Raw genomic sequence first — 16,296 nt, 5'->3', positions numbered from 1 at the left:
AACAGTCAATGCATTGAACAAAATTTCAAGCAAATAGTTTTCATACGCGAACGATGTAGTTATTTATTGTCCTAAAAGCATCTGCAAGTGCTTTCTCTCGTAGGCAGCTTCACCTTTGGACCTCGAATAATGCCAGAAATCACTTCTTAGTTGACAGGAATACACTACCTCCTTTCTCAAATGCTTCCTAAAAAGAGATATTCCATTCTGTTTACACTGCAAAATCACTACGAATATGGTTAGTTAAAGCTCGTTTGCCTGTACACTGTCAAAAGACATGCACAAGAAGCTAATCTAACCAAAGGGGGGTCAAGAATCTTTTGTGGACATTTCAACCCGGTAGTTACAGAAAACTCAATCGTGCCGCCCATTAGGGTTTGTCTTGAAATCAGTTTGATAAAGCTACGTCCACCAACTACATAGTTCATGGAACAGTGAGCGCTGGCCAGGACCTGCAGTATTTTTCGACATTGAAGCACCCCAAATACTTCTAGCAACGAGGACTTGTCGCGCAATTTCTAAAGACCCGACTGCCTTGTTCACATCTTGCAGTCCTTCTGGCACACATGCCTATCGCGTGTTTCTTTGTCCGCAAATCGACATCCGCACTGCGTGCGTTCATACTGCGTTTTATCCGCGTGCCATGTTCGCTGGTGACGACGGAGATTTGAATCGTTATGAAAGGATCGATCGCAGATTTCGAAAACGAAAGCATTGTTTCCACATTGAGAGTCTACATGTCTCTTCAAATTATATTCGCCTTTGAATGATGTATTACATATTTGGCATTTGTAATTTCTCTCGTCGGCATGCGTGCGCTTATGTTTAGATTATCTAGATGAGACTGCCCGAACGATTTATCACAGGTTTTGCATTTGTAGGGTCTCTCGTCTGTGTGCGTGCGGTAATGTTCAGTAAGGTGATCTGCCCGGTGGAACTGCTTACCACAGGTTTCGCATTTGTGTTTTTTGCCAGTACGGTTGCGGCAACGTTCTACAAACTTAGACATCTTCACAGACGATTGATGACATGATTTGCAAATGTGCACTGTGTCATCCGTGTTCCTTGGCGCGCCCGTGTAAGGCATCCCGTCTGCTCGAAACATTGCCACAGACACCGCACAACTCTCGCTTTTCCCTCTCTCCGGTTCCAGGAGCATTCCTGCAAGGACACGGAAAAAGGAGCTCAAAACGGCTGACTCTTGTTACGAGAGGACAAAAACGCATCTTGCCACTTGAGAAGTTGACAAACAGTCGTGCGGTAATAATGAGGCGACTTTCTGAACCTTAGCACTAAATTGACGCATTTAATCTTGGCGCTCGATTAGGGCTAAAGCTGCGTAAGTTGAACAATGCTGCGTTTGATGGTCGGTGTGGCTAAACTTGAAAATAACAGAGACCCGCACCCCTCTCACATAGTGTATACATAATGTAGTAACTAATGCGAGGTTCAGTATTTCTTGCTACTCGAACGGAACGAAATGCCTAGTAGTGGTTGTTAGATGAGTTACTTAGCCGATCTAAACTTGATGATATTTTTCTCTCACTACACTAGAGCCGATTTTTTGGGGGGATAGCAATTGGCCACTTGAGGCCCTCGTTTTAAGGAATGGAAATGGTGTAAAGGCGAACTATTCGCTTTATTTCTGACAAGTGTAGGTGGAATGACTCCCCGTCGGACATCATACGTATTAACTCAAGTGGCTCATATAAAAAAAATAATATGGGGTTTTACGTGCCAAAACCACTTTCTGATTATGAGGCGCGCCGTAGTGGAGGACTCCGGAAATTTTGACTACATGGGGTTCCTTAACGTGCACCTAAATCTCAGCACACGGGTGTTTTCGCATTTTGCCCCCATCGAAATGCGCCCACCGTGGCCGGGATTCGACCCCGCGACCTCGTGCTCAGCAGCCCAACACCATAGCCACTGAGCAACCACGGCGGGTCGCTTATATCAAATTCAATGAAAAACTTCCGGGTTCAAGTTTTCCTGCAGTGTTTGTATGAGTCATAATATTTTACTCGCATTCCAACTGCACACCCTTCCTGCTGAAGGCATCGTGAGAACGACACACATGTAATATTTTCCCCCTATACGTGGCAAGCACATATACGTCAATACTTCAGTGTTTTCATGTACAGTGCAGGACACGTGCTACCGAAGAAGTTATTTTCTTTTCTTTTTCTCGGTAAGGTAATGAAAGCTGCAAGCGTTGAGTTAAGGCATTGCTGGTGCGACATCTTTTCAACCGTTTAGCGAACAAAATACAACGGGCAGTAGAGCAGAGGCAGCGCATATGGCGTATGTTTTTCGTACAGCCTGTTGCTCGTTTGAAATGACTACTTTAAGCACTAGGTGAACATTTATCGCTATTCTCGGAGTAATGTGCTTTTTACTTGTATACTATTATTTAATATTGTAGCGGTTGTGTACATGACTCATGCAATCGTTTGGTTCAAGTCGTATGGTGTTACCTTGGGCGTCGTTTCTAACCATGCAGGCTTGGCCGGCATCAGGACCCAATTATTTAATGAAGAAATTAGAACTATCAAACTATCAAGTGTTGTTTGATAGAGCCAGTTAAATCCCGAAAAATTATCCATGAAACTTTTATTGAGGCTTGCAAGCGGGAAAACTTATGAAATCATTAAGTTTAAGAACAACAGAAGCTGAGAATTTACAAAGCTAACTACATGAAAAATATATATATATCGCAGTTCTATTAGCTGCATTTCTTGGAGCAACCTAAGCGGACAACTTTATTTGTATTTATTTGCAATTTCCTTGAAGTCAATACAATGTGTTCGAATACGGGCGAATGATCTACCCACAAAACAGAATAATTCAGAGCGCTTTGTAATAGATGAATTCTGAGCGCTTTTATGTGTTATTTGGTGCAGTTCATTTAGTCTTGCCTCATTTTTATTGAGTTAGAAAGATGTAATTTTGTTACTTGAGTTTCTCAACGTTTTCTTAAGTATTTGACGAATCTAAAATGCAACTGTTCAGTTACGCTGTTATCACATCGTTTTAAGTGCACAAGCTTCAATATTCATACAGTGTGTTGTGAAGCACATTTATTTCTCTTTTCCAAAGTATTTAGGTAGTAGATCTTGAGCTAAGGCTTCTTTTTTTTACGCCGACGCCATATTCTATAAAACGCAGCTGATATTTGTCGTTTAGGTCGTCGCAACATATATCCCTCGCACGTGTGCTTGAGTGCCACTGTTTTCTTGCAGGAATTTTTTAGGAAAACAGTAATATTCTGCTTCATTTCGTGAGCCTCGGCTCCGATGAGCATCTCTCTTTGACAATCTTTACATATACCATTATGGGGAGTGAGTAAGCAGGCTACAAACCTGCAAGCGTACCGCATATTGCGGCGTGTTAACTGGATGGACAATTGGCCGAGCTTGTGTAACTTCGAGGTTGCGGCGTGAGGTGCGGGTACGGATCGGACACTGGCGTACGGTTGCGTTGTTGGAACCATTAGGTTTGGCAAGGCCGGCTGCGTCGGCCGAATGCTCCAAACTGCTCATGCAGTACCTGTTTTAGCCATCACAGCTAGCCCTATCAAGGAGAAATTACCGAGTAGAGGCATAATCTTTATACCAGATAACCATCGCTCGCATGCCTGGGTAGTTTTTAATGGAACTTTTCTGAATGTGAACTTACGAGGCGTCGCCTTCAAAGTGGCTGATGCTTCCTCCCTGCCAGGGCGAGTTATGCGGAGCATTGCTTTATCGATGCTCCTGATGGAGCCTCGTGTCTGGAAACTTGTACTGTCATTGTCAGTGACACCTGTATAGCAGAAATATAGTACAATATTGAATTCGCCGTTGTGCAAGGGCAATTCGTGGGAAATGGATATTTCATCCACGTGGTACAAGGCAAGAAGCTTTTAGTGGTAGGGAAACTTCACTGCTGTGATTCCATACGCGGTGCTTTTTTCTTTCTGCAGCTATGTCTTGAATGCATGCAAGAACTTCGTGGCAATGGGGAAGCCGAGCACGATCAAGATTGCGCAGTGTTTGGTTCTTGTGAAGGTTATCGCGTTTTGTCTCAAGCCGCGGGCAGAACATGTGCATGACAGTGCTCGAAGTGAAAAACGTCATGTCGGTATCTTGTGCGCGAAACCGTTCACCCAATGTATTAGCAGTGTTATCCAGTAATAAGCATATCAGATGCCTCACGAAGTTCATGCTTTTTCTTCATCTATTGCGAACAGCCGGCATAGCCCGACGCAGATGACGACAATGAAAAAGTTAGAGGACGCAATCCTACCGAGGGATTTAAAACATTTGTTTGACGCATGCCCTTAATTTATTTACCTTCTATGACCCAAGTGCGTCATCGAAATACGTACTCGCCTTTCAGAAAGTGCTTATCCGAACCCCTTTTCGTGGGTCTTGTAGGTGAAATACATAAGCAGCGTTTCTAAGCACTGCGGGTTTAACAGCTCATTATGAGCACTAAAACGGCTCTCCTCGACAATGTTCCTGTGTAGGTCATCAATAGACTATAGAGGAACTTTCAAATAGGTAGCTCAAAGCGCATATGTAAGAGTTGTATTGCAGGAAGTGCATTAGCTTGGAAAGAAATGCGGAAGTGTTAATTCACCGGCAATATATCACTAAACTATGTAACGGAAAGCCTCGAAGGACGTTAAAAATTTGGACTGTATGGATAGCGCTGCAAGTATTGTAGCTAGGTGCACGTATCTTTTTTAACGGCGCAGCAATTGCGTGAAACTGAAAGGAACGCGCGAGAGTCGTAAAAGGCAGAAATTACGGCAGAACCCTCTCAGGATTACCATCTACGCTACTGGAATTAGCATTGAAACTGCAAGGACACTTCGTATTTTTGGATGCACCTTTATTTACAATATGAAGGGGGGATGAGTTGGTTAAGAATGTTTATGGCATTATTACACACACATTCCTTAGTGTCTATGCCTTTGTACGCCTAAGAAAACGTTAAACGCGGATTCCCAACGACCGCAACGAAACGTTTTAGTTGCATCTTTGACATCGAATGAACTACAGTGTGGTAGCATAGGCGTAAATTAAAGAACTCATTTTTATAGCCTGGCATTCTCAACTTTATTAGTCACGCCATTGAAGTCGCACCGTTCGTCAGGCCTACGAAATAGGTTGTAGGGATACTGGCAGTTCGAATAATGGATGACGCATCCAAGTAAAGCTAATCACCTTACAAAAAAATACATTCAATTTGGAAGACCGGTGTTGCAGTATGGCGTAGATTTTCTTCTTAACCGAGCGTTACAATTTTCAAGTAGTGGCCTACTTGTTCTATTCTAAGCAGCAGACAGACGCTTCGGTGGCAGCAACGCAAAAAGCCCTTTATTCAAGGCAGCAGCGTACTTTTATAGATAACGCTGCATGCCGGTCAGGCACACGTCATTCTCGGTACAATCTTATCAGACCGCCTGGCCGATACAGAACATTCCTTCCTCCTTAATTAAAGCTACACGCGTTTCTTTCCGCGCTCAAAGTTGGAGGCTTGATAGCGATCAGGAGGACGCCTTGTGCGATTACTTCTTCGCAGATGGACCTCTTCAGGTGATGCCATGGTTGATGGGGTGATACTTGCAGGCTGCGCTGCTGAGTGTCTTGCCTCAGGCTGCGATGCCGGTTCCTTAGTTGAAGTGGAGTCATCTAAGCGAACATCCTCAAGCTGGTCCGCAGTAGGACCACCAATCAAGGAGTCAGCAGGCGTATTTTCTTCGGAGGGTGTTGGTAGAAAATCTCGTTGAATACGGGTACTTGGAGTGGACTCAGGATGCGCTTCTTTTGCGACGTCCGGATGGAATGAAGTCTTTGATCCCGTAATCCAGCTGGGTCTCAAGTGGTCGATATGTACAAAACGAAAATGGTCACCGACTTTGACTACAAAAGTAGAGTCGCTAACGCGTTGTACTACGACAGCTTCCTCCCATGACAGGGTTTCCCCTCTCGTAGTCTTGACGAGAACTGTGTCACCGGCTTCCATCTGCGGGTCCCTTCCTCGGCCCTCGTTGCGATGGGTGGTGTCTCTGTCTTGACGGCTGCGCATATCCTGCACAAAACTTGGCTTTAGGAGTGAAAGCTTCACTCGAGGTTGTCGTTTCAGGAACAGCTCAGCCGGCGTTCTTCCTGTTACGGAATTCGGGGTGTTCCTGTAAGCAAGCAAGAAGTCGTTAAGCCGTTGATGCAGAGTTCTGTTTTGACCTGTTAGGTTATCGTGAAGCACTTGCTTGAGTAGAGTGGCTTTTGTCGTTTGGACTAGCCTTTCTGCTGCCCCGTTCGATGAAGCATGGTACGGTGGCGTACGTGTGTGTCGAATCCCGTGAGAAGAGGTGAAATCGGCGAACTCCTGCGCAGTAAACTGAGGTCCGTTGTCGCTGATCAGTTCCTCCGGGTAGCCATACGCTGCAAATATCTCCTTGAGACAGTCGATTGTTTTTGACGTCGTTGTAGTGCGGAGGCATTTTGCTTCTATCCACTTTGAGTAAGAGTCTACTAGAAGGAACAAGTTGTAACCATCCTTCATGGCGAAATCAACATGAACTCTCTGCCAAACACGGGTTGGATAAGTCCATGGATGCAATGGCCCTGGTGCCTTCGCAGGCATGGTCGTTTGGCACACTGTACATCGACGGACAGTGTCTTCAATGTTCTTGTCAATCGATGGCCACCAAACAAATGACCTAGCAAGCATTTTCATTCTTTGCATTCCAGGGTGCTCTTCATGCAGCAATGTTAATACTGCTTCTTTAAGTTCGTCCGGAATGATCACTCGCTGACCCCACGTGACACAGCCTTGCTCGTAAGATAGTTCGTTTCGACGAACGTAAAAGGGCTGAAATTTATCATCGTAGTGCGCGGGCCAGCCAGATAAGGTGAACTGCACGACTTTGGAAAGAAAGCGGTCCCTTTTAGTCGCAGCAGCAACTTGGCTCGCTGTGAGAGGCGTTGCCTCAAACACTGCAAGACATTCTTCAGTGTCGTCTTTATGCTTGACCAAAAGTGGAAGCCTTGAAAGTGCGTCGGCAACTTCCATGTTTTTGCCGTTTCTGTAGCGCAGTGTGTACTGATAAGCTGCTAAGGTGATAGCCCAACGCTGAATCCTGGCTGCGGCCAAAGAAGGAATTGGTTTATCCGATGCCAACATCCCCAACAGCGGTTGGTGGCCTGTATACAGCGTGAATTTGCGCCCGTATAAGTATCTATGAAACCTGCTTAGACCAAAAATTAGGGCCAGGGCTTCCTTCTCGCCTTGCGCGTAGTTGCGCTCCGCTGCGCTTAATGTTCTGGAGGCAAATGCGATGGGTCTTTCTGAGCCATCGGGCATGACGTGAAAAATTACGGCCCCAAGACCGTAGGCCGACGCGTCGCAGCTTAAACCGATTGGCTTTTTCACGTCGTAAAAAGTCAATACTTGACTGTCGATGAGGCGCTGCTTGGCTTCCGCGAATGATCTTGAGCATGCGTCCGTCCACACCCAAGTCGTGTCCTTTTTGAGCAAGTCATACATTGGTGCAGCTACTGTAGCTAAATCTTTGATGAATTTTGCATAGAAATTCAGCAGGCCCAAGAAGGCTCGCAGTTCAGTTACGTTGCTTGGCTGAGGTGCTTCCGTGATTGCCTTTATCTTTGTTGCGGTTGGAAAAATGCCATCTGATGTCACTTTGTGTCCCAGATAAACAACGGATGGTTTGAAAAATTCACACTTCTGTTGTTTTAGGGTAATATGATGCTGTGACAGTCGTTGAAGCACCTTTTCCACCGTTTCTTGACAGTCGTCTATGTTGTCGCCTACGACGATGACGTCGTCGATATAGCAACCCACTTTTGGAATCCCTTTTAAGACTTCGTCCATTAAAGACTGAAAGATAGCGGGTGCGCTAGAGATACCAAATGGAAGGCGCTGATACTGCAATAATCCGAGATGAGTGTTCACCGTTAGCAGCGCTTTGCTTTCCTCAGCGAGCGGCACTTGTTGATAGGCTTGCGATAGATCCAAGACGCAAAAGATTTTGCCTCCCGCGAGCATGGAGTACAAATCTTCCGGCAATGGCAATGGGTAATGCTCTGTTTTTAGAACAGGATTAACCGTGACCTTGTAGTCACCGCATAACCTTAATCCTGTGCCGCCTTTCTTCGCGACCACCACCAGAGGCGTTGCCCAGTCACTTTTCGTGACCCTCTTTAGTATTCCGGCTTGCTCGAGCTTTTCCAACTCCTTTGCTACTTCGTCTTTGATAGCAAACGGTATTGGCCGTGCTTTTGAGAATACTGGTTGAGCCCCTTCCTTAACAAAGATGCGAGCTTCGAAGTTTTTGACGACACCCGGGGTGCTCTTGAAAACCTCGGGATACTTCTTCCGTAATGCTTCTACCCTCTGCTCCGGTGTCTTATCCGTGGACAGACTGTATACTGCTTTCCAGTTTATCTGCAGTTTTTCCAGCCAGTCCCTTCCCATGAGAGCGGGCATTGGCGTTCCGTTTCCCTGCACTACCACTATGGGCAAAGAGATCTCGCTTCCTTCCTGTTTGACTAATACGTTTGCTGTTCCAAGTACCTTTAGCTTTTCTCCTGTGTAGGTGCGCAACGACACCTTTGATTCCACACATCTGACATGCGGGAAATACTGCTTATACAACTGCTCTGGTACGATCGTGACCGCTGCACCGGTGTCAATTATCAGCGAAACAGTCTTCCCTTCAATGTTTAGGTCGACGCTGTAGCCCCTTGAACTTTTGCCCGAGTAGAACACAGTGTGACAATTCAAATCTTCAGATTCGTCGTCCGTGGTGTCAACATATCTGACAGCTTTTTCTCCTCTTTTGCAAACGGCTTGCAAATGCCCTTTTTTCTTACAATTTCTGCAGGTGTGGTTCCGATACCAACATTTTTCTCCCGCATGACGCTTTCCGCAATGCCTGCACGCACTTCGTTGCTCTCCCTCTCGCTTATCTTTCGACCATGCAACCGTCGTGGATTTCTTTTGCTTATCACGGTGACGTTCGCCTTGAATGACGCTGACGCTACAGGGTTTTGTGTCATACTCATGCATTTGCTTCGCCTGCTGCGCAGCTAGCTCTTTTTCTAGCGCTGTTTTGCACGCCAGTTCGAACGTCAAGTCAGCCTGTGTAAAAAGAGCCCGTTGCGTCTCTTCGTCACGCAAACCGGCCACTAGTCTGTCCCTTAAGGCATAATTTAAGAACGTGCCGTAATTGCAATCTCTTGCGAGATGCTTCAGTTCAGTGATGAAATCCTTGACACTTTCATTTTCTTGCTGCATTCGGCGATTAAATTTACAGCGCTCTGCGATAATTGAGTGAGCAGGGCTGAAATGAGCTTCCAGAAGCTGTTTAATTTCTTCAAAAGTCTTCTGAGAAGGCAAATGAGGAACAGTTATCTTCTTTAGCTCTTCATACGCTTGCGCGCCGAGTACGTTCAGAAACAACTTGAGTTTCTTGTCTGCAGGGACATCATTTATGTCTACGTAGTTCTCGAAGCGTTCAAAATACGAGCGTATGTTTTCGATTTTTTGGTCATATTCTGTCATTCTGCCGAGCTTCGGACCACGTCCGGGTTCTGCCATAATGAGCAAATTTCACTTATCTGCCCAGCCGTTTTCCTTGATGTGCCTTGTCCGTAGTGTCGGTTCTTGTTCGCTTGCTCCAGCCAGCAGCTGAAGTCCATGCAAGGGCTCCGTGACGCCTTGCTTCTTGACGTTCTTGCGCTGCTCCAGTCGATGAAGTCGTGGCTGCAAGGGCTCCGTGTCGCCTTGCACCGTAGGCGGTTCAGCCTCGTGACTGCTGCTGGCCGGCGGTGGTTTGCTGCGCGCCGAATCCCATCTTCGTCGCCAGATGTTCTATTCTAAGCAGCAGACAGACGCTTCGGTGGCAGCAACGCAAAAAGCCCTTTATTCAAGGCAGCAGCGTACTTTTATAGATAACGCTGCATGCCGGTCAGGCACACGTCATTCTCGGTACAATCTTATCAGACCGCCTGGCCGATACAGAACACTACTCATTGTAAATTGTTCGGTAAAGTGATTGCTACTCTGTCACTACGAATAGTGTTTATGCTTCAGGTGCCCATAGTTGGTATATTTGGTAAAGATTTATTGCAACAGAGGGCAAACAACTACCCAACAATTTTGTATCTCCTTGTGTTGCATTTTCATTATATATTTAGTAATCTTTATGCGGCGGCTGTGGCTTGCTTCGTATGAAAGAACGAAGAGATTCAATATAATTTGTTTTGGTGTGCCCTAAATTGTACGCTGTAAAGTCTACATTGGGACGCAGCGGGATATGTCTCGTAACATGCTATTCATGAGCAATTTTCACACTCTGCCTAAAACGTACCAGCACTCTTAAAACATCTGAAACGCCGAAATAATTGCACACCACCCACGGCATTCGTATCAAAGCACTTGCTTTGTAAACCAGCGCGATTGGTTTAAGGGAAACATTGCCACGATGTTAGCACCTCTAACCCACTGAGATTCAGCTTGGCAAATAAAATTGTAGACCAATACTCATGCTATGATTCGATTTACGAGCTAATTAATCATTGCATGGAATGTAGAGTCTCAGCTTCTGCCCTCATCATCTAGGAGCGTGCATTATCTGCGCCCCGATACAAGAACACATTCATTCAAAACTTCTAATGCATAGGTTATGTATGAATGCGGGTATACTCAGATAAGCACAAATTTCTTAATGAGGACAGTCATAAGCTGGCTCATGCGGAAACCGTCTTGGCAACGCTAGTAAAGTGCATCTTTATACGCAATAAATGTACTGCTACCACCGTAACCGCAGGGGCTACGTGCCATGGTTATGGTAAAGGTGAGTGACAATTGCCTACGTACCGTCGACGTTGCAACTCTCGTCGGTCGTGGGCGTGTGCTGCGTGTTCTCCTGGTAGTGCAAGGCGTCGTCGGAAATCCTACAATTAATAAAAAGGTCGTCAGACAGTTACTAGCTGCGACAAGAAAAAAAAAGAGGTGAGATTATGTTTAATTTGTACCCGGGGCTTCAAGCTATAGCACCCCATCGCGTGTGTGGAGTACAAGACTTATACATCAATGAAAAGTATTTTCTTCTGTAAGTATACGTTCCCTTCATGTTCTGAAAAATCTTATGCTGAGCGCTAAGTAGCCGACTTTGCGCTGAACATGGCAATATTTTCGCACCACCCTTGCGTCGACCCGTCTTGATCTAAGAATGCCTTCGATGTCAAAGCTCAAGCTGGCTGTAAACAAGACCCGTTTTAGGTGGGGACAAATGTACAGATGTTAAAGCTTATTATATGGGTCGTGTCTAAGGGTAACAGTATTCAATAAAAAAATGACAAGTCGTAAAGCTCACGTTCTATAGGCGCCCAAAGTAGATGAAGTGCCCTGGGTACAGTCACGGCTTGCATTTAGTGTTGCTTTGTCCTTCATGCTGAAGGCAAGAGGCGTGTATTCGTTGCTGCTTTCTTCAGCCATGCGGATGTTTCGATGTCCTATAACTGGCGCGTATTGTCGGCTGCTCGTTGTTGAATCACCACGCTTGCGCACTCAATACCGAGAAAGAACGGAAACTAATAAAACGATACCGCATATCTGGATAAAAAACTAGACGTTTGAGTCCGCTACTAGCATGACGCTAATGTACAAATTTTTGAACGCCAGCAGAGGCGCCCCGATTACGCGTGCTATCTATCCGCCAAATCACCTAAATAAACTAAACTTCCCTTACTAGGAAAGAAAGTACATTTATCTGATGATATCGCTACTTTCTTTCATGCTCCTCGCAAAGTGAAGGGCACATATTGCTGTGAAAAAATTGTTCGTGGAAGCGCAGGAGGTATACAAACTTCAATTCCTTTATGAAAATGGTTGCTGTACAAAAGTGTCTGCCACTGCAAACGTGAATGAATAGAGAAGAAATTAAGGAAAGTCAAGACGTCTATCGATTTCGAGCTTGTTCCACATCGTGGAAGCTTCAGTCTGCTATCCGTATTTGCTGTAGCTATGCCATTTGAAAATACATTATACTGAGCATCACCAGGCTATTTTAACTGGATAATGGTACAGACAACGTTAATTTATTGTAGTAAATTATGCCTTTTTCTTATTGCGTAAGCAAGAGTGAAAAGACTCGCCAGCAGGGTGACTGCAGTGCTGTCGCTGTCCTACTGCTAAAAGCCGAGGATAAGAGGCGGGTGCGGCTGGTTCACTGTAGGTTCGTAGAATAACAACTCAATATTGCTCGTTATTTAGCACAGTCATTGTATGCATTGAATTTCCGCTCGCAGGACAAGCAAACTAATTACTTGAACGGAAAAATTTGAATGCTAGGTGGCATAAAATTTCCTTTCAAGTTAGGGCGGGAATATTTTACAAAGCGTGGATGAGGTGGTATGTGCGCACGTGGCTTCTGTGCTCAGCGTGAGGGTGTAAGAAATACTGAGGGCATCTGTCCACCGCTACTGGTGCCAAGGTCGTCGTAGTTTCAGTTCTGGGCCGCAGCCAGAGCATGTATATGAAGGTGCATTGTGAAAAGCCTCCGACGCAATGCGAAGGAATAAGTTAACAAACTTGAAATTTTCAAGACCGCAACCAGCATTCTGGACATACTGGTTTCATCTTTGGGTCGTGTAACTATGTCAATCATTCCAGAAGAAAATCATCCAAGCTAGCTCTCGTATCATGTTTCTTCAACAGAACAACGATAAATATTTCAATACATGCATTCCTGCGCTATATTCAGGTGAATTAAAGAAGAGCACAGCTGGATTTGTCGCGAGCAAAACTTTTAAAAGAGAAACATAAACAAGAGTATGCTTGAGGCAGTCTACAAGTCTTAAACAATTAAACACATGTATAGGCGAATAACTATGTCTGATGTTGTTTTACTGTTGTCATGAAGGTAGTTAATAAAATAATTTTAAAAATTTGGTCGATGTTGAAGTGGTCTAGCAGTCTGATCTCAGATGTTATTAAATGAAAGAATAAATGTTGCAGCAGATAAGGCAGCACGACAAGCGCATGTTAATAACGTCACACATAGTCTCCTTGCAACACAAGTCAAATTGCGCCGCCTACTAAGGTCGATGTCAGCCCGTGGTTACAAAGTGACGTGCTTTCATAAGAACACGAAATCATCCGACTCATTTCACATTGACCCATCGCTTTAATTTCAAATCTCATCCACACTAAATGAAACCAGAGCCTTTGAAATGCTGGTTCACCGTCTGCGTCTTGGTACAGCGTACACAAAACACTTCCAGCATAAAATTTCAAGAGCTTATAGTGCAGAATGTACTTGTGACCACGCTGATGAAGATGTACAGAATCTTCTGCTAGAATGTCTGTGACACGACACACACAGACAACGCTTAGCACTTGATTTAGTGGCATTAGATCGCAGGCGCTTCAGCCGCAGGAATAACTTAGGTCCTTGGCCAACATACTCATTGCCATGACGAGCATTACTGGCCCTTCAATGATTTCTAGAAGTAAGCAATTTTCTTGTTAAGTATTAATTAGAGTTTGTAGATGTGATGACTCATTCTATGGTTTCCTTTTCCACGACTTTGGCCAATCCGATGCCTGGTTTTTTTAATCCGTGATTTCTTATGTGCCCTTATTTTAGTCAAGCTATGTGACCGGACTTTGTGTTTACTTAAGTGCACATATGCGACTGTACTCTGTGTCGATGTGTTACTGAGTTGACTTTTGTTTTAGTCTAATTACGCATTGCTAATTACGGCATTAGTCTAATTAAGCGACTGCACTTTGTGATTTTATGATTTGGAGTTGTCCTTCAGTTATAGTGCGACATTAGTCCACTTACGTTACAGTAATAAGCGTTGTTATTATTTCTCTATATTTGTTACGATTTATTCGTGTTTTTAAATTCCTGTGTGAATAGAAGTAGCCGGCGACAATTAAAGACCACATTTCCTAAACACTATATATTAAAAAAATGGCGCGCAACTTTTTTAGCATCCTAGTCATTTGTATTAGATATAAAAGTAAATGTTCCTATTTTAACTAGGTCAGCCGACTGCGCAAATAACGATACAATTATCTGTGCATGAACCTTAAATTTCTTCAGGCATGTGACAGCGCAGGATAACATTCTCAACCTTGAGTTCAGGGCTGTGATTTCTCATTCAGTAAAACAAGACACGCCGTTAATTAACTTTATTTAATATCTGGCGGTTCACGTGCCGCAATCAGGATATTATGATGAGGTACATCAAAATGAGAATCCGGGTAAATTTTTGTACCAGTTGTGGTTTCAAATATAAGTGCCCGAACGTTTTTTTTTTTTGCATTTTGTCGCCATTGAAATGCGGCCGCCCCGGCCGGGACGGAGCTCTCGAGCTCGCCTGCCCATCGCCGTAGCCACTTAGTTACCGCGGCAGGAATGGGAGAGCATATGAGATCAAGATGTCAACTTTCTGACACATTTGCTCGCATAAGTTCTCACTTGCAGCTCAGTCTGCAGACCATTGCTCTAATTCAAAGGTTTGTCAGCACGATGATCTTGTGTCCACAACGTCGTCTTGAACATCTCTCGCAACTTCGGTGCCTTCCCAGATTAACTTTCCATTGACCTGTTTACTTGTATCGCATGCCATCGTTTCAGGCATGGCGCCGTTTTGCGACTGCCATCCCTGCATACTTACCTGGTGCTGGGTCGTTGGTGATCACGGAGGCACGGCCCCGTGCGGAGGCCTCTCCATTGCACCGTGGTTTGCTGAAGCATGCCACTTCCCCAAGTCGGGGTAGCTGGAGCATGCAATTATTGGTAGTGGGGCTAGGTGCGCTCCAGCCCTCATTACGGAAATCAGAAGCAAGACATGGTGTAGCGTTAAGCACGCGTCTGTTCGAAGAACTAGGTTAGGAAAAAAAAAGAAAGTGAAGTAAGTTCCACGCATTGAAGGCTTTCAAAACAGTTAACCTGATGGTAGTTTAGTGAAGTTTAAACTTGTTTTCAGCGCGATTTTGAGGAGTGTTTCGTCCCGTTGTCGTTGTTTTGCTGGATTCGAGCCTCGCTTCTGGATTGCGGACACGCTTCAGTTGCGTGGGGTCGTGATCAAACAACAGTCAATCACACATCTTGCAGCTGTGGTCACCCTCACGGTCGAGGAATTCTCTCTTGAACCATCCATCAGCACCCTCCATGCGAGAGATCTCTCTGCGTCGACGTCTCCACTCGGCCTCCTACTCTCGAAGTTGCGGTTCAGCTCACCTCTGCTGGTGCTTGGCTCGGGATGCCTTCTCTTGAAAGTGGGGGTTGGCTTTCCGCCACCGGCGCTTGGCTTGCGCTTCCCGTTCTCGAGGCTCGGGGTTTGCGGGATGTCTGTGCTGCCGCTCTCGTGCGAGCTCGGACATTTACTGTGCACTTCATCACGATGATGTGTGTGCCCTTCATCTTCATCGCGCGTGCAGGCGCGTCATGAGCCTGGACTGAGCCGAGTGTCCTTTCGCCATGTATTTCGGGCTCAATACAGGTGAGCCCTTATTGATACATATATATATATATATATATATATATATATATATATATATATATATATATATTGTAACGGTAACGAAGAACGCCACAAGTGAAAGAAGAGGAAGAGAATGGCAAGTAGAAGGATAGAGCAGTAATGGGTCAGGAGCCCCGGGGCCACCCCCCTCCCCCCTGTGTGACACCGGACAACGGACAGCACCGGTTTGACTTAGAACACTACTTAGAACCGCGGCTAAAAGTAGTAAAGCATTCAGTCGCGATTTTGCGGTCAAAGCAACGTTGTCCCATTGTTTGTTAGTGACGGTAGACCACCTAAACGCGCACAACATGTACTAATTAGGGACTTGAGGAGCACCACTGTAATTGCGTGCCGCCCGGCACTATGTCATGGTCGCGTGAACACATTCGTCGAATTTTCTTATAGAGCGCCAAATAACGTAGCTTTTAACTCAGTCTGTGTCGACTTATCGGGGTGCAAATCAAAACACCGTCGCCGGGTTGATATTTCGCAAAGCGTCGTCGAAGATTGCAGCGTCTGTCGTCCGTTCTTGGCTAGTGCATAATGCATAGGTATGCCAGTTGTGATTCTGCAGCGTGCTGCAGAAAGATGGCTCCGTCGAGATGCTCTTCGGCGGTGACGTACTGTAGCATGGCGTTGAAAGCCGCCGTTGGGTTCCTACCGTGAACTACCCTGAATATCGTAATCTAAATTGTTTCTTGCATTGTGGTGTTTAAGCGAAGGTTGCAGCAAATTG

The 16,296-nt window shown here is 45.2% G+C and overlaps 1 protein-coding gene and 1 non-coding gene across 2 annotated transcripts in view; one reads left to right on the top strand and one right to left on the bottom strand.

Annotated features, from left to right (window-relative positions):
* Positions 1 to 671: 671 nt before the first annotated feature.
* LOC129381596 (uncharacterized) overlaps positions 672 to 16,296 on the bottom strand; it is a 46,945-nt gene continuing 31,320 nt past the window's right edge. Inside the window, exon 6 of the mRNA XM_072285772.1 lies at positions 672 to 1,161. Coding sequence (XP_072141873.1) covers positions 746 to 1,161 — 416 coding nt within the window. The 3' untranslated portion in view covers positions 672 to 745. The remainder of the gene's footprint in view (positions 1,162 to 16,296) is intronic.
* Positions 14,701 to 14,859, top strand: LOC126518415 (U1 spliceosomal RNA). The gene has a single exon (XR_007596387.1). It is a non-coding gene; the product is annotated as a U1 spliceosomal RNA (small nuclear RNA).

This window comes from Dermacentor andersoni, unplaced genomic scaffold (assembly GCF_023375885.2).
Source record: "Dermacentor andersoni unplaced genomic scaffold, qqDerAnde1_hic_scaffold ctg00000033.1, whole genome shotgun sequence".
Classification (NCBI taxonomy): Eukaryota; Metazoa; Arthropoda; class Arachnida; order Ixodida; family Ixodidae; genus Dermacentor; species Dermacentor andersoni.
This window is presented reverse-complemented; position numbering and strand designations above follow the sequence as displayed.